Raw genomic sequence first — 27,974 nt, forward strand, 5'->3', positions numbered from 1 at the left:
TAACTTTTGCTATAAAGCACAACAATACCTGGTTACCTATGGTGGTGTGGCCTCTATTACACAACCCAGACAATTAGGCACGACAAATATTTTAATCATACTCTGGTCCGAATTACTCCGTGTTTTGATTAGTTATCAAGGTGGCTGCTATACAGAGATTATCTGTTTATTTTTCCTGTGATGCAGTTCTTTATTCTTAAAGTATAACAGCTACTGTTTTCAGAAGATCTGGGTAAGAATATTTTAACACTAGTAGCAGTACTTACACACGTAGTTGTATGGCTTCTCGTAACTTTGTGGGGTAGTACAGAGAGGCTTTCTATTATTAATATTTTGTTGTAGTGAGCAAAGAGACTTTTCACTTAGAATGTTTATAGATGACGTGTATACTACACAATTAATCGACTACAAATTTAAATAAAATCGATTATCAAGACTCACGGTAGTGAGTCGCGCGGCCAGTAAAGCAGAAACGCGCGCCGCAGACAATAAATGACGAGACCACTACGTGAGGATTTTACAAGAACGAACGTTGTCAAATTCGGCCTTCCTGTAATCCAACCGTCACTTACGCTATCCCTCTGAAACTCTGGAGTTGAACTCATCGTGTCACTAGTAACTACCACACAAGCAGTGAAGCAAATCCATGCCGATTGTTTCGTGATCGAGGTTGCCGACATCAAAGGGGAAGTTTCATTTATTATTATTATTTTTTTTTTATCGCATGCGGTTAGACGCAACCGCAGGTGTATGCCTTGCGTTCCTTTGTGCATTCCGAACATTGATCGCCCTGTTATCGCTTCAGTATTCACTCAATCACCTCAAGATTTACATCATCGATTTCACTATACATGATTACCCTACAGTCGTGATTTCAGCACCAAACGAAATTTCAGTCGTCCTCAGTCGACCTAGAGGCCAAATACAAATCCCAGATTGTTGTTTTCCGCAATACTCGCTTGGCATGTAGGGCAATGTGTCTTTAAACTGTTCTGAAAGTTTCGTTTAGATTGAAACATTTGTTTTCGAGAATGGCTAGTTTGAAATTTGAATTTAGTCGCCCCCACGTCATTTGCTCTCTAAGAATTTTACTCGGAATTTAAAGAATAACGCAGAGCACAACTGCGGTCACTGGGTATTGATGAACTGGCGCTCTGTGTAGTTAATCAGTACATATAGCCACCAAGAAGTGTGCTGCCATAGATTATAGTCCATAGATATAATCGATGGTACTGCATACCATCCTTCGTTTTGAAATTAGTCGCCCCCACATAATTTGTCCCCTAAGGGCGCGGCTTGAAGAATGACACAAGAGTACAACTGCGGTTAGCAGTTGTTGACACAAGCTGAGAGTAATTAGCACATGTAGCTAGCTTAAAAGGAAGTGTGCAAAATCGCCTAATACAATTGTCACCATGCATTATTGCATTTTATAGCACCCCCACACAAAATTACACATGTAATTACAACATACAGAGGAGACACATGAATACCAAACACTTTTCACAACAATAATGTAAGAATTGTACAATAATGACTGTAATATAACTGCTATGCAAATGTTTTCCAGTGGCCCGCCATGGTAGCAAGTCTCACATGACGGCATGTATATTCATCCAAACACAATGGGAGTAACGAGTAAATATGATGACAACAAGTTGATATGACTCCATTTGTAGAATCCAGATAAGTGGGTGTGGCTCCAGTATGTCTAAACAGTTAACAAACATTCCTGTTATAAATACGTGCTAGAGTTGCAATATAATAGTATAGTATTTAAATGCAATAATACATAGTCTCCATTGCATCATTATCAAACGACACTAAGTGGAGGATATTGTTGCATCTCTAGTATGTACACTCTATCAGTACAACCTATCTTAATGGCCACTAGTATAGAAAGACAACCACTCTTGAAAAGCCAATTCCAATTGAGAATTTATACACTGTTACCTACTGAATGAGTGAAGGTGGCAATAAACAAGTTACACCGTAATTTATACACGTGATCTGATCCTGTATATTCTGTCAGTGGATGAGATCCACTTGGCCAGGACAAAATGTGACTCAAGTGCCCTGGATGATCCATACTCAACCAACTTATGACCCAGTGGCACAATGGAACTGACTATTTATAGAGAATACAATTATATTTATTTCTAAGATGTGTGGATGTGTGGACACATTACAACACATTACATGTACATACAAGACATGCTACGTACTGTTTTAACATTTCAAGTCACCACATTATACACGTACCAGTCAACAATGCTTCATAGTGACCATCAGTAAACCTGAAGAAAAGTTACGAAAAATAAAAATTCACATAAGTACAATGAAACCTCATTAATATGGCAGGCTGTGGGACCAAAAAATTTGGCCTGAATAACAAGGTGGCCTTATTAATGAGGTCATAAGTAATGCTTAGCTATATTTGGGACCTACTAGAGGTGGCCAATATAATGAGGTGGTCTTATTAAAGAGGTGGCCACTAAGTGAGGTTTCACTGTACATATAGTTCACAATATTGTGAACAATATTAATGGTTAACAATATACACTGAAACCTGCAGGTCACTTCTTGTGGAAGATTGCTCTCTACACAAAATGACACATTCAGAGATTGTATTTAGATGGATGATCAGTAACGCATTGTGACTTCAGTACTCGTGATGTGTCACTGCTAGGCAGCAACCATATACACAGCACTACCACATCACACTTGCTCGCACACACAATTTTGCTAAAGATTTTACAAATTGATAATTAAGGGGTGTGGCAACTAGCTGTTTCGCTCGCAAGACTGTGTGGCAGCTGTTTCCCTTCTGTACAAGTGGCCACCAAGACAGGTCCACTGTGGATGAAAGCCAGGCATTAGATATTTGGTATTTCATGTGTTGAAGATATTCCAGGGCTTCTGGTAGTATCAACTCTCACCACAGTTTAACTCAGGCAGTGTTGTGGTCACCACTAAACTACTGGAATGCTGTGTTATGTTCATCTTATGCTTGGCTACTATATTGTAGAACTGAAATGGATACTCTGAAAAATATATCCTATGGATGACTTCATCACTTTCTTCATCAGGAGCTTATAAGGACCAATAGTGAAACTTTTTACACTTGAGGCTGACAGTCAACTGCCTATGTCTGAAGCAGTGCTTTTGGTGCTCTAACAGATTGGCTGCCCCCTTGCTGCCAGCACTCACTGTCTCATACGCTGTCATACACTAAATCCATCTCTATAGCCAGTTAGAACAGCATGCTTCTTACCTTTTTTAAGGACGCATAATGCGGCCACCTCTTTAAAAGGCAAGGTTAGAAATTTTGTCCTTACGGCCTGAATAATGACCAGTTTTCACTGTACTATTAGTGATTAGTGATCATGGGGGATTATTTATTAAGATACTAAGATACACAAACGCTACAACCTCTAAATATAGCAGTAAATTTTTTACCCTGGTCCAATGTCTCGTAATAATCGTGACTTCGTGAGAGACTCTCAGACTGTGACAAATACATGTTTATCATGATATGTGCTAATCGCCTTTTTACAATTAAGTTTTACAACACAAATACATGTATAGTTAAACTCACCAATTGCGACTAAATCCCTTCAACACGAAAAGACAAGTAATGAGACAACCTTGGAGACAACAGCCACACAAGCCTATTCTGGTGCGTTTATTTAGTAGTAATATAAATTTTAAAGGCGTTTATTTACAACAGGACATAATTACGCGCCCCTCTATTGTCTCTGTACATACTTGCCTTTTCTTTACTATTCTCATTTCATTTCACAAGATCTCTTGGCAGGGGCATAGCTTCTTCACTTGAATTAGTCAATGCTTGAAGTAGATCGAGATACTCTAATAGAACAGTCACATTTCTACAAGTGCCATATTTTTATATTGTAAAGTCTGTAAGTAGCTAGTAATTTAAACTATACAATCCGATGCTAAGCAGAAGTTGTAACTATGCTAAATATTGATTGCTGTGTTACAGCTGTTTTGTGACTGCTCTAATAGAGTATCTTGATCCTTTCAATGCAGTACAAGATGAAAGGCAAAGTGTTGTTAAGGGTTTACTAGTTAAAATGGGTGTTAGTTGACTGCAGTTGCATGCCACTAACAGGGCCGTCCAGAGAAATTAGAGGGCCCAGGGAAAAGAGTTAAAGAGGGGCCCAGGGAAAAGAGTTAAAGAGGGGCCCAAGGGCAAGGAAGGGTCTAGATCCTGACTGCTCTATTAGAGTATATCGATCTTTCTTTAAACAGGTATTCAAGTGGCCCCTTTCGGGCTGTGGCAGGGGGCAAAATACCCCAGTTATCCCCAATGTGGGCGGCCCTGGCCACTAAAATTACAGTTATATTTTAATATTCTGTCACTGTAATCTGGGGTTTCTGTCAAAACCATGGAAACTCACCTACTGTTATCAACAGTGCATTGCTTATTCTAACAAAAAGTATTGAAATCCCATCCAAAAACAGCTTATAGCTGTAAAAAAAGTGCGCGTCCAAGTAAAGCAGAGTTAACTGCAACAAAAAGTAATGATATCATAATGCGGCCATGTGCGAGGTGTGCAAGTTGTAAAATTAATATTAGCTAATCAGATAATACAATGTTATTGTTAAAGTGTTAATGAGAACTATGTGATGCTGCTAATTTTTAAGTGTGTGAGCATCTTCATAAATGCCACATAAATTTAATTCTCAATAAAGCAATGTGTATAGATTCTCTGATAGTAATAAATAGTTTGACTTTGGCCGCCTTTCCAGTATACAGCAATGCTACGAACAAAGGAAAGGTGGCCAAACTCAAACTATTTATTACTATCAGAGAATCTATACACATTGCTTTATTGAGAATTAAATTTATGTGGCATTTATGAAGATGCTCACACACTTAAAAACTAGCAGCATCACATAGTTCTCATTAACACTTTAACAATAACATTGTATTATCTGATTAGCTAATATTAATTTTACAACTTGCACACCTCGCACATGGCCGCATTATGATATCATTACTTTTTGTTGCAGTTAACTCTGCTTTACTTGGACGCGCACTTTTTTTACAGCTATAAGCTGTTTTTGGATGGGTATATTTTCATCGAATAATCGATATTATTGATTAATTGTGAGAGCCCTATTTCTGAGTGACCCGGATAACACTTTGATTTGGTAAAATAGCCTGTTCTGTTGTATTCTTTGTAATAGAACCTTAACTTGATACTAACTGACTCAGAGTAATGGTCCAATTTGAAGACTTGTTGAAGTGTTTTACACTGTGTGTTGCTGTTTGTAGAAGTACATGGAGCCGTGCTCATGCATGTGTCAGTTGTTGCTACATGCAAACAGGAATGGATGAAAGTTTAGTTATTGCAATTACAGTTAAGCTTGATAGTGTACAGTAGTACTGTATGGTACATAGGGATTATAAAAGTTTGTACTTCACCACAAAAAAATGACCAGAAATAGCCTTGGCCATATTGGTTATGTATACATACATATATAGTCAAGCCCAAGCGACCTTTACTGTAACCCGTATGCGTGTACGAAAAATACAGTACGAGGGGTGTGTCGAGAGGCTAATACAGCACGAGGCGAAGCCGAGTGCTGTATTTTCCTCAAGACACCCTCGAGTACTGTATTTTTTGTACACACAAGCAAGGCGATGCTTTAAGTGTTATATTTTACTTTCCGGTCGTGTCTGGCACGGAGCAATTTTCTCTAGTACTCAAACCGCTGCGAGTTTTGGTGATTAGGATATCAGTAAGTGTTTAACTAATCTATTTCTAGTTGTAGAACAAACTAATAGGATTAGTTTGGCTAGTTTTAGCAATTTACAATGTCACACACGTGATCAATCATGCTGTCTTAGTGGAGCCGTGTTTAAAAAGCTTCGTGATCAGACGATCAGTAAATGTTTATACAATCTATTCGTAGCCATAGAACGAACTCGTAGGATTAGTTTGGATGGTTTTAGTGATTTACAGTGTGTTGTTTATGTAACATTCCACAAATAAATTCTTCTCCTAACTGTACTGTATTTGCCCAAGTGTGCTGTATTTGCCCTAATAAGTGCATGACTGTACTGTATTTTCCCAATCAGCTGCATAGTTGTACTGTATGACTCATACAGTACAGTTATGCAGTTGATTAGTACTGTATGGAGAATACGATATGTGGCATCACTTTGATCCTCCCATGCAAAGTACAATATAACTCAATGTACCACTCTGCGTGGGAAGTTCAAAGGCACCGCCAGTGCTATAATTTGTATATTGCACTGCTGCAGACCGCAGCGAGTGCATTATAACTTATAACACACTGGTTGCGGTTTTGTAGACCACAACGAGTGCATTATAAGGTATAATGCACCAACCGCGGTGCAATATACAGATATTGCACTGGCTGCGGTTTTGTGCAGCATAGCACAAGTGCCGATGGCGAAGACCACTATGACACCTCACCTAATAGGTGGAAAGACACTTCACAGATCACTCGAATTCTTTTATAGCCTGACATGTAAAGGTCGATTGTGGGCCATAACGTCACCAATACGTATAATGTTTACAAGCAGCCAATGGCGATCGAAAAAGCCAACACGGGTGGCAACAACTCTAGTCTACATATATATAAACGTACTTATACACCTTACTAGTCTGGTGCCATCTTAGCCCAGATTAAACTGTAGTCCACTTCGACAATGACTCAATAAAACAAATATATTCTAAATAATACTAACCTTTACGTTCGATTGTGGTAACCAGTTTTGTCATGCCACCAAATTCGAGTTTAGCCAGTGTGAATAGTAAGAATTAGACTAGTATCGTTTAATAGTTAGGTTTTGTTTACTTAAACCGTCTATTTAGCTGCTTTTTTTCCTCGAGAGAATCACTATGACGATTAGTCTGGTGCTTAGTCTATATGGCACGCTGGCATGCTGAGCACTACATGATGAGAGTCGAACAGTGAATGCAGGTTAGTGATATAACCCATAGTGTACTAGCTTTCAATATCTCAGGTGGCTGCAGTACTGCAGGGGGAACGTCATCGCAACGTCCGGCTTGGTTACCCACAATCGATGTTAGAAACCTGGCCTTTATAAGTGTTACAGCTGTCTTGTGAGACTCTCCCCACCTATTAGGTGAGTGGTACATAACAGTTATACAACGTGCACTCGTGCTCTGCCTGTATAAACGCACTTGCCTTCGGGCCTGACGGCCCTCAGGCTTGTGCGTTTATATCAGGCAGAGCACTCGTGGCCGTTGTATAACTATATAATAATGGATGCTATATACTCATTTCCCACTGTTAGATGTTAGTTCAGCCCAACATGTGCCTTTTGGCATGCTGCATAAAAAGGGTGTGGAGAAAAATAAAATTATATTAAATCAATATTCAAGGTAAAGCTTTTATACACTTTGCATTAGCACATGTATCCTATCATTGCAGTTACAAACCCAATGGAAGTCATTAGCTACTACTACTCATACTTGGAAACTCACATGGATGCTGACTCAGTCAGTCACTTAATGCACTATAGATGGAGATTTTCATGTCATCTCTAATGCTCCTACTGATTTGAAAATGAATTGTCTAATATTACATTATATTAAAATGATGGGAATGGATCACTTGTTGCAATTTTGTAACATACTGAAGGACCTAGAAACACAGAGAGTGATCGGTGAAAGCTTGGAATCATGTAAGTTTTCAAATGTAGTTACGTACATGTATGTATGTGGCATTTTGGGTAAGAGTGTTGTAATAGGTGGCAATGTTGATAAAATTGAAGTGCCCAATTATAAAATGAGGAGACATGGCTTTTTAAATAAAGGTCTGGCAAAAGCACACATTGTGAAATGATGGTGAAAAGGATTTTTTGTATATGTGACCTAATTTTAGAAAATCATTGATATCTGCACATTTTTCAAAATTCATTTGTTCTTTGTTATCTATAGAGACAGAGGAATGGACTGGCTAAGTTTCAGCTTCATAAGTTGAGCAGTGTGGGAATACAGCACTATACAGCCGGATCAGCAAATAAATTGATATGTGCAGAAGCTATCAAGAAAATAATCTACAGGCACTTACATAAATCATCATGGCTTACTAATACAACAGCGTACGGAGTTGAATCTTGGCTCATTGTGTTCGCCATGAATTTGTAAATCCACCAAGGTATAGCTTTTGTCCAAAGTATGTTTCCGTGTTTGAGAAGGAAAGCAAATTCACTGAAGAAGGATTGTCGGTAAATTTGTTGTGACCGCAATGTAAACAAATGTCCATAACACAGAAACCCTTCTGTGTAGGGAGATGAAACAAAGATTTTTGTACTCCTTATGAACATGCAAACACGATGATGCCCAGGATTTATCCATTAGGGTGTTAATTTACGGACCAGTGAGATGATAAAAACTTGTGTAAATTTTTTTTTCTGGAGCTTGCATTATTAAATTATTTAATTTTTAATTTTTTATGTGTTTTATTACAAAAGTACTATTGTGCGTAGATCAACAGTTTTCCAAAAGTCGGTCACATATAGAGTATTTAAATTTTTTTAGTGATGGAATCAACATGGTCGACAATTATCAACTGCAACGATGTATAACTTTAAACCATGCATGATCCGTATAGCTAGTATGCAGGTAGGCTGTGTGTGTGGGCTTAAAATTAGTTCAGGAAAATTATGTCTTTACATATGTGACTGAATGTGACAAAACCCGGCTTCGACGCACAAAGCTTCGTTAGGAGATATGGCGATTTTAAGTAATCGTTGTGTTATAACTTCCCAGTGCGTACAGCTGTGCAATCAAAATTTGCACCAAGTATGCATCTATTTACTAGCTATCACTGAGTGGGTATATACATTTCTGATACCCAAAATTAGCCCTGTTTTGGGCAGCTTTTCTTGAGCGGTTAATAATATCACAGGTGGTAGTAATAGGGTAGGAGGGTGGGGGGCGGTGGGTGGGCTTAATATAGGGGTATAAAATGAAGTAAGAAGACGATTGGAATCCAGAGACCAAGTTTGGGCTCTCCATGGCCCTCCATGGCCCTCAAATCACTCCAAATTGACTGAGAACGCTATTGGCAAGCTCTCTGTGAAGTCCCAGCTTACTACACACCATTATCACAAAACCATGGCCATTCAATGGCACCAATCTCCCACTCGTGGCTTTGACAGGGTCGGAAGAAAGCTGCCACAGAAACCAGACTTGCCAGTCCTGAAGGAAGTACAGTGTGGAATATGATAGTGTATTAGGCTATCAATCCATTTCTGGTAAAAACGTAAGTTTGATTTTGTGTGTGTGGAAGCCTTGTTATGTGAAATCCGGTCACATATGTGTGTGTCCACATGTCAGTGTGAGCAAAAGCAGTAAGTCTGAAGAAATTCCAGTCTTTGAATACACATGGACTGGTATGAATGTGTGTCCCATCTTTGTAACATGCGGTCTGATCAAGCTCTTTTCCATGTTTTGTACGAGCAAAAAGTCTTGTATTGTGTAACTGGATCAACTTAAACAGTAGATGTAACTCATAATAAAAGCTTTCTATATCATACTGTAACCACAAATATTGGCTAATAAGAAAACACAATACAGAATAAAGACAGTTAAGGAGATACTTTATGTGATTTAAAGGTATTATTTATTGTGTAGTACATACCGTATCTGTAATAACCACAAGTAAAAGCTGTCTGTGTTGATGTTTAGAAGTAGTATGTAGCGCAACATCAACTTGTTCAGAATGACATGATGATTAAAATAATCATTTCAGCATCATTAAAATTAATTCTTGATTACCATCTTTTTCACAACTTACACTGGAATTTTTAAGAATTGCAGGACACACACACTAATATGTACATGTACTGTATGTGCACCTGTGTGTGCACTCTACATATGTATATTGGAGTTTGTACAGTGACAATAAACATATGCAACATATACCCTTAGACTATGGTGAGGTGTATATTTTATCATGTGTCTCACATATGTACTGTATACATACATGTACGTAATAGTGGTATCTGTGATATTTTTACAGCTCTGAAAAGTATTCAGCCTTCTTCACCCACTGTATATACTTCAAATGATATTTTCCAATGTCCAGATGTTGGCTTCAAAGTATGTAATATTATATATGTGACCTAATTTAGAAAACCGTTGATATCCGCACAATTTTCAAAATACATTTTATTTGTTCTTTGTATTCTACATGGACAGAGGAATGGCGTAGCTAAGTTCCAGCCTCCTAAGTTAAGCAGTGTTGGAAATACAGCACTAGACAGCTGGACGAGCAAGTAAATTGATATGTGCAGAAGCTACCGAGAAAAGAATCTACAGGCGCACACATAAACCATCATAACTTACTCATAAAATGATGTACGGAATTGAATCTTGGCTCATTGTGTTTGCCATGAATTTTTGCATCCACCAAGGTATAGTTTGTCCCTAGGCATGCTTCTGTGTTTGAGAAGGAAGGCAAATTCACTGAAAAATGATCGTCGGTAAATTCTTTCGTCACCGCAACGTAAACAAACGTCTGTAACTTTGAAATCCTTTCGTGTACAGAGATGAAACAAAGATTTTTGTACTCCCTATGAACAGGTGAACACGATGATGCCTAGGATTTATCCATTGTAGGCTTAATTCGCCCACCAGTGAGGCAATAAAAACTTGCATAATTTTTTTTCTGGAGCTTGCATTTTTTACCCATAGTTTTTAAATGCATTTTATTACAAAAGTACTATTGTACGGATATCGACGGTTTTCCAAAATTCGGTCACATATTTATATGTGTGTGTCATATAAGGGATCATGAAGGTCTGGGCTTTTCTGGCCAAAAGTATCACCCTTAAACTAGCCTTACAATACCTTCATCGTGTCTTGGCAGTATTGTTTAGATATAACCAAACCCAAAAGTGCCTTCAGTATGACCTGAAACACAACTGAAACCAAATTTTAAACAAAAATTTATTCAGTAGAATTTTTTACTGGGTCGCTGGCTGGCTGGCTGGCTGGCTGGCTGGCTGGCTGGCTGGCTGGCTGGCTGGCTGGCTGGCTGGCTGGGCTGACTGGCTGGGCTGACTGGCTGGGCTGACTGGCTGGGCTGACTGGCTGGGCTGACTGGCTGGGCTGACTGGCTGGGCTGACTGGCTGGGCTGACTGGCTGGGCTGACTGGCTGGGCTGACTGGCTGGGCTGACTGGCTGGGCTGACTGGCTGGGCTGACTGGCTGGGCTGACTGGCTGGGCTGACTGGCTGGGCTGACTGGCTGGGCTGACTGGCTGGGCTGACTGGCTGGGCTGACTGGCTGGGCTGACTGGCTGGGCTGACTGGCTGGGCTGACTGGCTGGGCTGACTGGCTGGGCTGACTGGCTGGGCTGACTGGCTGGGCTAGCTGGGCTGGCTGACAAGTGTAACTCGATAATGGCTAAAGCTGACTGGCTTGATTTTCTTTCAGTATTCGACGTCATTTCAGCCCAACTGGTGCTTTTTGAAGTACCGTAGTATGTACAATGCATGCTTCATGGGCTTACCTGTGTCCTCCTTTCTGTCCCATTTATCTTTGCTTGCAACACAAGGTGTCAGTTTGCGGTAACACCGCATGGTGACTTTCCTCTACCTTTGTAACGGGAATTGTTGGAGTTTTGTTGTGACTGGATTGATTGCAGAGGTCATTGTCCTCATGTTCTTCATTTATAATGGGCAGAGCGTAGCTGAAAACAAAGTGTAATGGCCACTTCACCAATTCAGTAATTGATAGGTGGGGCACATTTTCTGATGAAATAAGTCTTTCCAGTGCGCACGGGTTCACCAGTCATTAAAAAATATACAAACAAGTATAAGAAAAATAAGTTCGATTAAGGATTATAGAAATAAAAGTAGTAAAACAAGGGAGGTTGCCTACACCTGAAGATATACTAGTGAAATGTAATCCCTGATTCAGTAGTCAGTACTTGTTTGTTTACTTACAGTATCTGTAACATTATTATGACTAGTGAGCCCACATGTACTGGAAAGAATGACACCAGACTTATCACTTTCTACCAATCTGCACCCCAACTATCAATTATTGAAATAGCGAAGTAGCTATTACGCTTCATTTTCAGCTATGTTCAGCCCGCAAAGAACATTGCAATTGAAGAACACTAGAAGAGCTTCTGCGATTAACCCAGTCACAACAGAAAACTTGGACGATTCACAGGAAAGCCATCACGCAGTGCTACCGAGAATCAACACCAGCAAAGATAAGTGGGACACAAAGGAAGACACAGGTAAGTCCATGAAGCAAGCATTGTGCATACTGTGGTATGCCAAAAGGCACCAGTAGGGCTAAAGAGTGACATCAAACAGTGAAAAAATCAAGCTCGTAGCCTTAGCCATTATCAAGTTACACTTAACTGAAGGCATCAGTCATGCAGTTAGTCAGTAGAAAATTCCACTAAATGTAAAAAAAAATTGTAGTGCCATCTTGTAAACATTTTGGGTCATATTGAAGGCACTTTTGGGTTTGTTTATACCTCACCAATACTACCGACGCATCATGAAGGTATTGTGAGGCTGGTTTTAGTGTGATATTTTTGGCCAGAAAAGCCCAAACTTTTGTGATCCCTAATATACAGCACCGTATGATGCTTATTTCAACAGCTGCATTGCATAGGTACCCTATTAGTATATACAATGAAACTTACAGTACTGTAGATCAGGAAATATTCGACAGTAAGAATATTTCATGGTTGCCTCTACCAACAAAAATAAATTACGTGAGATATTTTCACTCTTGAATATTTTCTATTTGCAAAATATTTTTTTGGAGGTTGATCCGTCAAAACCAAGGTCGAAGTACTTGAGGAATGAATATGCTGTTGGAGAAGAAAGACTAGTGGCCTATCGTCAGGGTTCCAATATCTTCCAGAATAAGTTTGCATGCCACTGTAGCCGCAAATTTAATATAATTATAGTGACTAGCTAGCTAGTCAAGGCTGCCAGTTCAATGTACAACAGGTACCTGTATATCAACTTTTATCGTATCTTGCACACTCATTTCTGGACGAAATTATTTGCCGTACAGAATAATTTGCTGGTAAAATATTTCATGGCTTGGGCTGTCGACGGAAATAAAACACATCAAATTTATTTTTACTTATCTTGAATGAAAATTTCTAATTTACGGTATGTTAGTACTGTATAGTTATACATATAAGATGAGCTTATGTATATATTCTATTATTACTCATTCTTCATTGTACATAAGACTAGTACATTTACTCTGTGATCTTTATTACATGCAGATGAGTCCATGGATGGAGTCACAAAATATAAAATTGATATTTTTCAATTTGGTGGAGAGATTGTTTTCCTGTGATGATGTTATGCCATTCAAAGAAAGTTGCAATTTATTAGCCTGCAACAATCCACAAATTCAGTTATTTAGTGAAGAATATTTACTGAAGTTAAGTCATTGTGAATTAAATCACTTGAAATTATTGCTATTTCCTCACATGACGTGGTTAGACAACTCATTGCTTAAAGAGCTGATAGAATCAAGCAAAAACCAAGAAGCTAAAAATCTTCTGAATGAATTTTGTTTATCAATTGATTACACTCTACCGATCAAATCATTTCCCATTCCAACTCCATCTCAACTGATAATACCACTTGATGACAGTGACCATGCTTTGATAACTACAAAATGTGACTGTGGTATTGCTGAGGCTAAATTGTTGTATGTGATTGATGTTAAGAAAGAACTGATGCAGAAATTTGGAATCACTGAGCATGCACTTCAGCTTACTGCAATATCTGAAGAGCAAAATGTTATATATTGGATGGTACCAAAATGTGTTACATCAATAATAGAAGAGAAACTAACTCAAACTCACATTATCCTAGATAATCAACCAAATTCCTTACTTACAAGGATCATACGTATTACTGTGTTACCTAGTGTTTGTTCTCTTGACATTAATGATGAGAAACTTTCTAAATTTGGTCCTTTATACTTCTTTGATGCTCCTAATAGTTATGTAAGTACACATGAGTTTCATGTACAGTAATAAATTTTATTTGTATAAAAGCCCAGGTTTCATGTGTGAGATTGGAGTTTAATGTAGAACATCATAAATGTCTATGTACAGATAATTATACAGTACGGTATTACTATACTGTATATTAGGGATCATGGAAATTTGGGATTTTCTGGCCAAAAATATCACAGCTTCAAAATACTATCCTGGAACCTTGACAGGTAAAACAAAGCCCAAAAGTTCCTTCAGTACAATCCTAAACGCCTCCATTAGATTGTTATGAACTTTTTTTAAAATTTATTCTATGGAATCTTCTACTGGCTAACTGCCTACGTACCTGCCTTATTCCTTCAGACAAGTGTAACTTGATAGCTAACGGCTAAGGCTATGGAATTAATTTTATCACTGTTTGACATCGCTTCATCCCAAGACATGCCTTATGGCATATGGCAGTATGTACAATACATGCATCATGGACTTACCTTTATCCTTCTTTGTGTCCCATTTCTTTTTTCTGACAACCCAAGGTGTCGATTCACCATAGCATGATGCATGGCTTCCCTATGTTTGTAAACGGGAATCATCCGTACAATTATTTTCTATGGTGACTGGATTGATTGTAGTGATGCTTCTAGTTTTTTAACTCCAGTAATAAATTACAATTAGGCACTTCTAGTACTGACCTTTGTTCGTAACACTGTGTAACAGGCTAATAATAGGTGAAAACAAGCCAGTTTACTTGCAGGCAGTAATTGATAGTTGGGGCGTGCAAATCGTCTGTATTATTCGTGGTGACTGCATTGATTGTAGAGGCGCTTGTCCTACTGTTCTTTATTTGTAGTGCTGTATAACTGCCTGAACATAACTGAAAGTGAAGCGTAATGGACACTCCACTTTTGAGTCAGTAATTGTTAACTGGGGCGTGCATTCAGACGAAAACTTTGTCTCTGGCACCATCCTTTCTTTTGGTGCAGTATGCATGAATTTTCACCAATCATAATAATGTTTCAAAAAAGTAACAAAGAAGTAAAAGGAAAAACTAGGAATTTTAAGTCCAATTAGAGATTTATAGAAAAAAAAGTTGAGAAACAATGGAGGCCACTACACCTGCAGATATACTAGTAAACATTTAATCCCTAATTCAGTCATGTGTATAGACTGAAGTAAGGATTAAATTAAATTTAATGATCTGCAAGCGACCTCCCTTGTTTTCCAACTTTTTTCTCTATGACCTTAGTCAAACTTAAAATTCCTATTTTTCCTTATACTTGCATATGCTAATGTTTTATTTATACTATTGCATTGGCTTTTGGTGTTTGTAAAGTATTTGTCAGATGTTTTAAACTGTTTTTCAAACCATTGCAACCAAATTTATGGATAAATTGTCACATTCTAGATTCACTGTGTGCTGAGTTGCTTGCATTTCACAAAGCTCATTATAACTTTTGAAGTAAATGGAATTTTAAGTACTGTATTCTGTTTTTACTAATTTTAGAGCTGTTGTAATACTCTGTTAAGATACCAAATTTTACACCACTTGAATATAACCAAAAAGTTTATTGACAGGACAGTTAGGCACATAACTGAATTGAGTGACTATGTGCCCGAGATGTTCTGCACTATTTAACAAATCTGTGGGTGTCTAATAAAGCTTGGGGTGAGGCTTTGTTAGTCACTCTATTCACTCTATTGTAGAGTGACTAACAGCCAAACTACATCTGTGTTGATAATCATTTGTTATAAGGTGGTAACATACACTGTATTAGAGTAGTGAGAGCATACGGAGCTGGTCTGCTTTCTGGATGCATGGTGAAAATAGTTTGTATTCATCCACACATTTTTGAAACAGGTCCACCTGTAAGTTAGTATGGCAAGGCTGAACTGTTTTCTTTCTATATAACTGTGTCAGAAAAACTGTACTAGTTGTATTGTTATAAATGATTAATGACTTAACAATATAATAACAACATGCACAGATCAAGTACAATCACGTGAGCTAATTCTAACTAATGTTTCAGTCTCTATAATTATAATGTCCACCACCACTACTTCCCTTCTTAAGTATAATTATCTGGGGACCATTTTTGTTGGTGGCTTAGAAACACGACCACTTCTAGTGGTTACTCAGCAGTTAGTACAATTGTCAGTATCACTGAATTGTCAAGTAAGTGATGTAAGTGTACCCAATTCCTTTTAATAATGCCAGTTTGAACAGAAACAATGTAATAGCTGGGAGCTACTGGCTCAAAAACCACTCCAGTACTATTGTGGTCAGGTATCCATATTTGTTCACCTATCAAGCTCTTGAACATTGTTAAAATCTTTCTCTGTTCCTCCATAGATATGAGAGAGAAGGGATAGGCAACCGAGCGCGCGCCGTGTATATCTACCATTGATTGTGGTTGAAGCACTCCTCGGTATTGATTAAATCCATGCGGACAGGATGGCAGTTTGTGGTTTAGTCGTCTTACAGTTGATTTCAACCACCTTGTGGTATTGTAGTTGATATACAAGACTTTTAATGCTTCTGGCTTCTGTTGTTTAATTGTCTTGGGTGGTTTTCATCGCCATTTACGATTTTGATCATCAATGGGTAACTCCGTTTTTTGTCTACCTGTTACAAAGAACAGAAGTCTAGTTCCACTGGGGAAATAGTGCTGAAGTCTTCGCAATACTTTGAAGTTTTGCACAGTACCACTGAAAGATGTTTCTCGCATAACAGCACTTGTGTTGAAGTTGATAAATCATGGAGTAGTATTTTAAAGAACCGAGATGAGACTGCCAAATGGCATTAATCAAGCGGAATAATAAAATGAAGTACACCATGCAAAACTATGTTACTTTAGGGTTACTGTGGCATTGTTTGCCAGTCGAAAGTGAACTTACCATGAACACAACAGGTACACAAAAAAATCGTGTCAACTGAGATTAAAATGATTGATGGCGGAAAAAACTCACAACAAGACTTACAATACGAGTTTGCCTAGAACTTGTAAAACATAAAGAGATTGTCATGAAATACTCCACGCCCGTAGAAAGTAGTCCAGAGCAGAAGACACCATTTTGGCCTCATGAATTCACCAACGGGGGAGTGTTTCAGGGTGCGCGCTAGTTTCTAATCCCTGTACTTTAATATCTATGGTTCCTCCTCCTTTATTTTAATGGCAGTCAAGTACTGAAGGTACTAAATGAGCATTGGTAGCTGGTAAATCTGTTCATAAACAGTGATTCATCAACAGTTCTGCTGGGCTGTAACCATTTTCCAGTGGGGTAGTAAGGTATGTCATTATAGCCATATATGGGTCATTGGTTTTCTTCAACAGGTTTGCACAGCCCTTTTTGCTTCGCTATTTGATTGGGAAAATTTTGGACTGCTTATTGTGTGCTGGAACCCATAATTATCAGCAAACTGTTTGAATTCTATTGAAGAATACTGTGGCCCTCTGCCAGAATGATTTCTTGTGGAATACCATATCTGGCAAAATAGGATTTGGTATGTTGGCTAACTGTGGATGATGATGTATTAGAGAGTTTGGCTGTCTCGATGTATCTTGAACAGTAATCGACAATCAATAAGTAAACTGAACTTTCCAATGAAATAAATCAGTTGCGACTTTCTGCCATGGTAGGGATGGGAATGTTGAATGCATCAGTGCTTCTGGAAGTTTGCATCTCTGTTTTGTACAATTGTTCACCACAGCACCACAGTCTGCCAGGTGATGATTTAACCCTAACCACCACACTGACTGTTGAGCTTCTCTGAGAAGGAGATTCTGTTGAACTGTCAATTCACCAGCAACTTGCACATAGACTGGTAATAGCTGAGTGATCCTGAAGTGCTCCCAAAAACTGATTGTCAGGTTCTGCTTCTAAGGTGGTCTAGTTGCTTAGACCTGCATAGTGACTGATAGTGCCCTTTTTGAAGCATTTCTGGCATATAGCTTCTCTGGATGGACAGTCTTGTTTCCTGTGTGAAGGTGTTTTGCCACACCTGGAGCAAGCTTTTGTTGTGGTTATGCATCAGTGTGAAGGAACTTGACTTGAGAAATATTTGTGCTTAAACTGGTCACATGTGGTTTTCTTGTGGGTCTCTCCACGTCTCTGTGAGTTAATAGCATCCGCTGTGGGTAATTTGCAATCACTTCTAACCACATCTTGCTGGTTCTTTATGGTTTCAGTCTGTCTGGCAGTTGTTGTCAGCATTTTCCACTGTTAATTCCGGATCCATTTGTAATTTCATAGAGAGATTGACATCCACTAAACCAACAAACATTCTGTTCCAGAGTATCTCGTCTCAAAGGGTACCATGGTCGCAATGTTCAGCAAGGCAATGTAATGCAGTAATAAAAGAATGCACTTTCGTCCCTCTCTTGCCGTCTTTGATTGAATTTAGCACATTCAAAGATTGGGTTTCTATGTTTAGTCCTTCCAACTTTCCTTTGACAGTATTGTAGGATCTCTTTTCATCCGCAGTTAGGTTAAACAATCAAAAAATGTGACTGGGCCTGCGAAAACAGGGAATGTGGGCACAAACTACACCCTGTCACTCTACAGGTCATATCTTAGTGCTGGAAAAGTATATTTCCATTCTGTAACTGGCATCACGATGCCCATTAAATGCTTACTAATACCTGAAACTTGCAGGTCCATAGCATAACGGTGCAAAAAGTTATGAGTGATGAATCTTTAAAAACGTAGGCAAAAATCGTGTGCCCACATGCCCTATTTTTGCAGGCCTGGTCACAAATGTTGTCCGATTCATCACCCATACAGGACAGAAGAGTGTTTACTTGGTTACGTTGTGCCTTTCTGTCGAGCCCTGATAATTCTTGAAACCTTTCAAATCATCGGATCCACTTAGGCCATTCATCGGGCTGTGTGAAATTAAACTGTTCTGGCAGAGCAATTTGAAGAGCAGCCATCTTTGAATTAGTAGGCCAGTTTCACTTATCTCAATAAGTTTCTATCCGAATTCTGACACCATGTATTGTTATAAATGATCAATGACTAAACAATATACCAAAATGTACAAATCAAGTACAATCACGTGAGCTAATTCTAATTAATGTTTCAATCTCTATATAATTTTCGCCACCACATTAGTTAACACAATGGTGAATTGACATCTGGCTTTGTGAGTGTGCCAGCAAAAAGTGGAACTTTATTGTAATTTCAGGAACCAGACCAGCTGTGCTCTCATCCTTCTAGTATAGTACAATCTAATATGCAATTTTTATGCATTATGGCAATGAATTATTGCAAAACGTTTTAAAGCACATCTAATGTGATTATTTGTGCAACTGCTGTATTGCAGAATAAGTAAAACTTATCTATTCCACATTTTATATAGTCTATTATCTAATCCAAAACAGCCAAGCTGTAAAAAAAGAGTGTGACCCCCAAAAAGGCTATGGTGAAAAAAGATGTGAAATCCAAGGTGGCGGCCAAGAAATGGCTGTGATGGTAGGTTAATGGTAAAAATTTTAATAACAACAATTCAGGTGAATTTTTGTGCCGCTTGGTCTTGGCACAAAATTCACCTGAATTGTCATTATTAAAATTTTTACCATTAACCTACTATCACAGCCATTTCTTGGCCGCCACCTTGGATTTCACATCTTTTTTCACCATAGCCTTTTTGAGGGCTGCACTCTTTTTTTACAGCTTGGCTGTTTTGGATTAGATTTCCCTTCTTTTTGTATTTGTATACCCCAAAGCCGACCTATGGCCGGCTTTGAGGTTTTTTTAACCTATCTTTTTCTCTTTACCACAGGAAGAAGAAAAAGATGAAACAAATGTTGAATACTTTAAATATTTCTGATTTTATCAATAAATGTACGTTTTATATATGTAATACATATATTTATTACAGAACTTTCCATGTTGATTTCTTTGTAACTGAACACTGTATATATAATGTAACTTTTTCTAGCTGATCTCTCTACAGGGTGATTTGTTTGTAGCTGAATTCTGTATAGGTGAATTGTTTGTAGCTGAACTCTCTACAAGGTAGCTTCTTCCAGCTGATGTCTCTACAAGGTCACTAGTTTGTAGCTGAACTCTCTACATGGTGGTTTCTTTGTAACTGAACTCCCTACAAGGTGACTTCTTCTAGCTGATCTCTCTACAGGACGATTTGTTTGTAGCTGAACTCTCTACATGATGGTTTCTTTGTAGCTGAACTCTCTACAGGGCAATTTGTTTGTAGCTGAACTCTCACATGATTGTTTCTTTGAAGCTAAACTCTCTACAAGGTGATTTCTTCTAGCTGATCTTTCTACAGGGTGATTTGTTTGTAGCTGAACTCTCTACAAGGAAACTTCTTCTAGCTGATCTCTCTACAGGGAGATTTGTTTGTAGCTGAACTCTCTACAGGTGATTTGTTTGCGGCTGAATTCTCTACATGATGGTTTCTTTGTAGCTGAACTCTCTACAAGGTAACCTCTTCTAGCTGATTTCTCTACAGGGCGATTTGTTTGTGGCTGAACTCTCTACATGGTGGTTTCTTTGTAGCTGAACTCTACAAGGTGATTTCTTCTAGCTGAACTATCTCTTTCTGTAGTTGAACTCCCTACAAGGCAACTTCTTCTAGCTGATCTCTCTACAGGGTGAATTGTTTGTAGCTGAACTCTCTACAGGGTGATTTGTTTGTAGCTGATCTCAATACAGGTTACTTGTTTCTAGCTGATCTCTTGAATTCTGTTCAGGGTGGCTGCTCTATTAGGTTGACTGCTCAATTAGGATGACTGCTCTATTAGAGTATCTCGATCTCGCACTTGCTACACCAAGTTGGATTTCGTGTTATAACTCCGTGGCTTTAAGTTTGATTCTTCTACACCATTGAAGAGCCTTTCTAAGATGATTACTCTATCTGTACAGCGAATTTCAAAGCATTACCCCAAGCGGTTTATCTGGTAGGTGTGGCAAGTAGTCGTTTTTTATTAGCTAATCTCGGTTGCGTAATTGTTACACACTGTTGGTTTTTTCGTTGTATCTTCCTGGTTTTAAGCTCCATTTCTTTCAAACCACAAAAGGTTTGAGGTTCAATAGTTAACCTATTCACCCAGCTTCTTCCCATACGTGGTTTACCCTGTAGGCGTGACAACATATTGGTGTTATTTTTGTGAATAATCGCTCATAACTCTTTGCCTGTTTATGGTATTCCAGCCAAAGTTGGTACCGCGATGTGCCTTTATACTCCCCTTCTGTGTGTCAAATTTCAAGGCAATCGGATAAGGCACTCGTGTTTTATAGCAGTTTTTGTAAGTGTGCGAAAAGAGGAAGAAAAATAAGAAGAAAAAAAAGGAAGAAACTAAGCCAATTTGTGAAGTAGCATATCTCGGGAATGCCAGAAGCGATTTCGCTCAAATTTGGAATGTGGAGTACTGAAGTTGGAGAGAGTGTCCACAGGAAAAATCGTCTTGTATCATCAAGGCAGCACAGAACTACGGAAGTGCAAACATTGCGTTTTCTTTCTTCCTGTCAATATAGAGGGTTTAACGAGAAGGTGTGGCAGAAATTATGCAATCTAAAAATCACGTGAATTACCATTCTGCCATTTTTGTAGGGCATAAAGATTGTCTGTGTTGTAGACTTTGATGGACTTTAATGAGTTTTCATCGTACTTTGCATCGAGCACTTATATTACTCAGAAGCAATACATGGAAAAATTGAAGCGATTTCACTTAGAGGATCCCTTTGCAATTGCTGATGAATGGTGGTCTGAAGACTTGTTGAAGTGGCCTGATGTAGAGTTTGGCAATGTATATACCTATCTAATTGATACGAAGGGAGTGTATACCGAGGAGAGTTTAGCAGCGTACAAATCTTTAGAGGCATATAATTATTATGAGAACAGACATGTTCGTACAGTGTACCACCTTTCAACTAGTAATCACTACAGCGTTCTCAAAGCCAAAGTAAATCCAAGCCAGAACTCACCTGACAGTCATCATGAAGCTTGCTTGGGTGGTCTGTGAAGACAATGGAACTGTTAAAACTGGTCACTGCACTTGCATGGCTGGGTATGTCACTTGTTGTGTGCTGCTACTGCAGCAAATGTTACATTAACTTTTATCTTACAGATTAGGTGAAGTATGCAGTCATGTTGCAGCACTGCTGTTCAAGATTGATGCTGCAAATAGGCTAGGTTTCACAAGACCATCAAGAACTTCATTGTCATGTCAGTGGAACCACAATTTCAAAAAAGCTGTAAGTAATTTGTTTGCTAATAGATGTAGACATCCATTGTCTTAACAGATTACACCAAAGGAGATACAAACCATAAAGTTTGTGAAACCAAAGTACAAGAGGTCAAGAGAAGAGGATAGTGAAAGCAATGATCAGAATGACGATGATGAAATCCAGCCTCTCATAAGAATCAGAGTTCAAAGTGGCCCTCAGGATCTCCCAAAAATTTCAAGGGAGAAATTATATGGATCCATGCACAAGCTTCTGCCGAATGCATGTCTATTTACAATTGTTGAACCACCCACTACAGACGATCTACCTGTTCCTGTTACTAGTGGCTGTGATGCAAGTGTTGAGCAGCTGGTTCAACAAAATGATGCATCACCAGGCATGAGTAATATTGCAGTTGGACTGCCAGACACTTCACACAATTGCGACATGATTAGTGAACGACCAAGTGGAGATGATGCACCCCAAATATCAGAGGAGATTGGGCAACCAGAGTTTTCCAGTGCATTTCCGGGTGTCAGTGCAGCTATAGAACAGCCAAGTGGACCAACCTATGCACCTCCAGTAGCAAGGCAGCTTGAATCATTCAATGTGCTAGCCGAGAGTGAGACAAATGAGGAGTTCCCAACTAATGAAGCCTCAACTGATACGGACTTGCCATCTCCTGTAACTGACTACTTCAGAAGTATGTGCATTGATATTAGCGGAGATGATGTAACAAATACAGCAAAGCAACTGTTTTATTTGCTAAACTATAGTACCGATGATTGTCAAAAAATTGAAGAGGCAACACATATGCAAAGAGACTGCACTGAGTGACTTTGACAGCAAGAAGGACGACTGACCGTGTCATCATTTCATACTATCTTAAACATGAGGAAGCAGACAGACCCTACAGCTGTAGCCGGACAAGTACTCAGCAAGCAAGATATTAGTCACATTCCTGCAATCTGCTGGGGCATTTCTAATGAGGAGAGAGCTAGACAGGAGTATGTTAGTGCAATGTCATCGCACACAGATCTTGAATGCACCCCAGTTGGGCTAGTTGTCAATCCTCTTTTTCCACATCTTGGTGCTAGCCCTGATGGCTTGATTATATGCAAATGTTGCCATGGGAGTGGGCTAATTGAAGTAAAATTCCCTTACTCTGTCAGGAATGCCCACCCAAATACCTTGAGGGGAAAGCCCCAGTCATGTTTAGGTGAAGTGGGTATGCCAACAACACATTCCTATTACACTCAAGTACAAGGTCAATTACTAGTAACAGGAAAAGAATATTGTGATTTTGTGGTGTGGACACCTAAAGGAATTGTTATAGATCGTGTATACCAAGACTTTACTTTCACAGAGAAGCTTTTGCGAAAGTTGACTTCATTTTACATTGACTTTATGATTCCTGCAATAATAGGACTTACACTGGAACAGCAAACAGAAGATGAAAATAATGTAGCAGATGATCAACCTGAGTTGTACTGCTTTCGCCAACAACCAGAGTATGGTAAAATGATCATGTGCGAGAATTCAGCTTGTCAGTATGTGTGGTTCCATTATGACTGTGTAGGCATTAAACGAGCCTGCAGAGGGTTATGGTATTGCAGTGATTGTAAACTAAAATAAGTGGGTTATTAATAATGCATGTTTAATTTACAAATTTCTGTACACAATGACAATTGTATGATGATTTTCAGTTATAATTACAGTTAAGGTTGTTATGCTAATGGTGGCTGTAAATTATATAATGCTGCACAGACTACTAGTATCTTATCAATAGTGGCATATTCTCTTTCTTGAGATGTTTTCAGCAATGAAATTTCGAATACATTCTGTAAAATTTTGAAGCGCTTCATCCGTCCAATAGCCCTCTCCACATGAATTCTAACATTTGAAAGTTTCCGTGATGTCTCTACTTCTCTTTGAGAAAGCTGTGACTTTCCTTTTGTGAAAGCAGGAATGGCTAGCGTAGCTCCCCAAAGTCCTAGTTCTTCAGTGATGTTAAAACCTCCGTCAGCTAGTACAACATCTCCATGTGTAAGGTTATCAAGGAAACCACTCTTGGTAGTGATCAGTTTGTCAGATGCTCATCCCCCCCCCCCTCCCCCCCCCCAGCATTTGGAAACAAATATCACTGCACCAGTTGGACTTATTGCAACAAGAAATTTTGCAGTATTGTGGCTTTTATAGTTGGAAAATGTTTCACCTCGGGCAGATAGGGATGTTGCTCTCTGGATAAATACCTCTGAGCAGTCAATTATGCAAGTAGCCCTAGCATACGCTGGCTTGAAACATTGTGGTAATGTTTTCCTTAACATTTCCCGATCAGGCCATACAACAAACTGTTTCAGTTCACGTGACAGGATGTCTATCCACTCATCAAATAGCTGAGAAACCCTTCCAGGTGAAATACCAAACCTGTATGCCAAATCTTGTTTAAAGCTCCAGTCCTTAGCTTTATCAAGACCAACAAAAGCTGATCTTTAATATTCAGTTTTCCTTTACTGGAGTGGTATTAGGGTTCCGTGATAACACACTACCCAATATTTCGGAAAGATTATTAAACACAGCATATGAGGTGAGCCCTGTGTAATAATGAGTCTGTTGATCATCTCTTTCCAGCCTTTGTGAATGAGAAAGTGCTTCTTTTAATTCAGCAGACAACATGGCAATTATTTCTTGTTGAAATTTGATAGTCTCTTGCATAGTACACCATGATTCCCAGTTGAAATCTGTTTTGATGCCTATATCTGATTTTGTACTAGTACAGGTGTGTCTAGTATCTGCTATGTCAACTTGTTGGTCATCACAATCAAGTGTAGAACTGTTATCATCACATAACTCAGCAGATTCTTCATTGTCTTGCCCTTGGTGATTCTCTTTTAAAACATCACTATCACCATCCTGCCATACAGCTACTTCATCTGTGTTCACCTCCATAGTAGCTTGATCTTCCTGGCTGTGCTTTGACTGGTTCTGGCTATGAAAATCATTTTTGCTCTTTGAAGATTTACGTGTTCTTTGTTTACGCAAATGATACTGACGCTCACGTTGTTGTAATGAACGGTTCCATCGTGATGCCTTTTGCTCATAGCCAGTTGATGCAGAACAAAATTTGAAAATTGATGGCACATAGTCTGGATCATTAGACTATGTGCCATCAATTTTCAAATTTTGTTCTGCAGTGCTATTGAGCACAGACTATGTGCCTGATGCAAAGTGAGCACTGCAGACTCTTGAAGATTCATTGGGCTGTCAATGTTTTCACTTTAGTGCTCGAATCCAAAGATGCCTTCTTTGGGAGTCTGCAGGAAACCTGTACATCTTAATTCCCTTCTCTTTACTACAATGACAAGTACAACCAATAGCACTGCAACTAGAAGGCATATTTCACTACTCTTCTTCATGCGTTCTTGCCCTACAAAAATGGCGGAACGGTAATTCACGTGATTTTTAGATTGCATAATTTTTGCCATGCCTTCTCGTTAAACCCGTCTATACTCACGGGTGTTGTGCGCCGGATTCTTGGGCCGCAAGACACACTACCGTGTGTCTTGATTATACTTTTGTTTTCCTTGCAACAGCTCTGCATGGCATGCCATAACAATTGATAACAGCAGCTGGGAAAGCATTAAATTGGACAAACACACAATCAATCATCCTAGAATGATCTACCTTCACTAAACTTGCTTATCTACACTCTTTGATTGACATTGCCACATAACTAAGACCAAGTTCAATTCATGGACATTATCTAGCTGGATTTCACAGTTGTATGATTAAATTTATTGGAGTCACACTATTGAGTTAGTGAAGTCCAATAGTTGTGTTTGTCTTTAAAGTTGATTTCAAACTCTTCAGGTTTGAATCAAAGAGTGTAGATTTCTGGGTTTGTATTCTAGGTGATAGTCAAAATTAAGTCTTAACAGAATTTAGGCCTCGTTAAAGGGGCAATGCATTGTGAATTGTTTATACATGAGGCCGTTTAAGTTTATGATGTAATCATAAACAAATGCGTCATTGTTATAGATCACGTGTGTCATTAATGTGGCAGTTTTTTGTATATCTGTCCTTGTATGACGATTGTAAGCCAAGTGAGCTAGCTTAGAATGCCCCCTGGGCTGTCTAACATTGTAACAAAGCCGATACATGATGGTAGAAGGCATGATTATCTTGTTCAAGACAAAGCACTTTATTTCATATAATAACATTGCTGTTACAACCCACCTGGTTGTGATACATGAACACAAGTTGTTGTGTAGTGTCAATTACTCCCCAGCTGCTCGTTTCTTCCTTTTACAGTTTGAGGATAAGGATAGTTCTTAAGATTGTCCTCCCATCCACTGACACACATGAGATTTTATTGTACACAAAATAATCACGTGTATCAAGAAAACTTAAATGACTTCGTGTATAAACAATTCATAATGTATTGCCCCTTTAAGTGGTTAATCAATTATGAGCATTTCACCTTTCTGAGGACTTAATTGCACATGAATGAAGTGCAAAAAATTTATGGCAACAGAAGATCAGATTTGTATATTGAGCAGAGTTTTTTGTGGCTATATTCCCTTTATAGTATGTGTTCATAATAAAAGTGAGTTTCAAATGGGAATTCATTTAATGAATGCAGTGGGTTAAATATCACTTTCAGAAACATGGGTTTACCTTATCAGTGGATCTCTTTTTGCAATAGAGGTATTAATTTATTCAAAGGATAAAGGACAATCAGTTTTGACTTATGCAGGCTGTATAGGTGTAGATACTCTTCCCATAATATGTGGATCCTAGTACTATGAAATTATAGCAGTAGATTTAAGTACTGTACACATAATACGTATGTTCTTTAAACAGGAGAAGTTGTCATTACCAAGTAAGGAGCTGGAATACATAGAACACAAACCTATTAACCAATCAGTGACTCCAGGTAATTGTAATAATTTGTACATACATTTGATATACATATATGGAGGGGTTGAGGATGGGGGTGTCTGTCTCTCTTGAAAATTGCTTGTCCCCATTTACCCCCTCTTGAAATTTAAGAAGTTTTGGTCTTGAAAGTATATAGTGTTGTTGTTTCACAGTCAGCCATTTGACTAGGTGTCTGGAAATGTATACTACGTAATCTCAAGATAGCAAAGATTTTCTCTTCAACTGTCCACCATTTGACTAAAAATCGCTTCCACATCTAATCTCATGATTATTGTCTTTTTTTTCTTTTTAAAAGTCTCTCTCTATTGTTATATATTTTCCAAAGTTGTTGTTTTATACACTGTAATCATTGCTTTCATTTACAATCTTTTGATAACCATTTTTGGCAATTTTCCATGCTTCCTACGTAATATTACCTGATATGCCCTTCTTGACTTTATTTCTTAAATAGCACTACTTAGTTGGCATAAACACTTAGCCATGGTCTCCAGTGTGTTGTGTACTGAACCTGCAACGATATGCAGAATGCATGCCTCCTTGAATTAAGTAAAGATTTCAAACTATTTAAATGTTATAACTTAACATAATTATATCAGACATCAAATTTTTGATAGTTTACAAAAAAATTATATTATGTAATTTATCTGACATAGATCTTATGTATTTATGTGGATTACTTTCAGAGTCAAAGATAACACTGGAAGAACTGCTTATATCCAACAAGAAGAATTCACAAATGGGTTAGTTTAGTTTTTCACTATGATATGCAACTGAATCTGTACCATACAGCAGATTGTTTATTTTTGCACAAA

General features: G+C 38.4%; 2 protein-coding genes and 1 long non-coding RNA gene across 3 annotated transcripts in view; 2 read left to right on the plus strand and 1 right to left on the minus strand.

Annotated features, from left to right (window-relative positions):
* The window catches only part of LOC136247441 (uncharacterized), a 248,238-nt gene extending 240,690 nt beyond the window's left edge, over window positions 1-7,548 (plus strand). Inside the window, exons 5-6 of the mRNA XM_066039160.1 lie at window positions 7,322-7,409; window positions 7,459-7,548. Coding sequence (XP_065895232.1) covers window positions 7,322-7,409; window positions 7,459-7,483 — 113 coding nt within the window. The 3' untranslated portion in view covers window positions 7,484-7,548. The remainder of the gene's footprint in view (window positions 1-7,321; window positions 7,410-7,458) is intronic.
* On the minus strand, window positions 1,415-4,173 carry LOC136245584 (uncharacterized). The gene is made up of 3 exons (XR_010695961.1): window positions 3,599-4,173; window positions 2,263-2,297; window positions 1,415-1,711 (listed from the first exon to the last, which is right to left on the minus strand). It is a non-coding gene; the product is annotated as an uncharacterized lncRNA (long non-coding RNA).
* A 44-nt stretch (window positions 7,549-7,592) lies between the features above and the next one.
* On the plus strand, window positions 7,593-27,907 carry LOC136248131 (uncharacterized). The gene is made up of 5 exons (XM_066039945.1): window positions 7,593-7,711; window positions 10,057-10,136; window positions 13,306-14,040; window positions 27,085-27,157; window positions 27,816-27,907. Exons 1-5 carry the CDS (start codon window positions 7,594-7,596, stop codon window positions 27,905-27,907), a joined length of 1,098 nt encoding a protein of 365 aa, XP_065896017.1. The 5' UTR covers window position 7,593.
* The last annotated feature ends 67 nt before the right edge of the window (window positions 27,908-27,974 follow it).

The sequence above is a fragment of the Dysidea avara genome, chromosome 2, assembly GCF_963678975.1.
Source record: "Dysidea avara chromosome 2, odDysAvar1.4, whole genome shotgun sequence".
NCBI classification, from domain to species: domain Eukaryota; kingdom Metazoa; phylum Porifera; class Demospongiae; order Dictyoceratida; family Dysideidae; genus Dysidea; species Dysidea avara.

Excerpts from the sequence above, each read along its gene's own strand:
- LOC136248131 (XM_066039945.1), top strand. The coding sequence starts at position 7,594 with ATGAATTGTCTAATATTACATTATATTAAAATGATGGGAATGGATCAC. Across the intron at positions 7,712-10,056 it reads CGGTGAAAGCTTGGAATCAT|CTCTGAAAAGTATTCAGCCT; the intron begins GTAAGTTTTCAA and ends ATATTTTTACAG. Across the intron at positions 27,158-27,815 it reads TAACCAATCAGTGACTCCAG|ATCTTATGTATTTATGTGGA; the intron begins GTAATTGTAATA and ends TATCTGACATAG.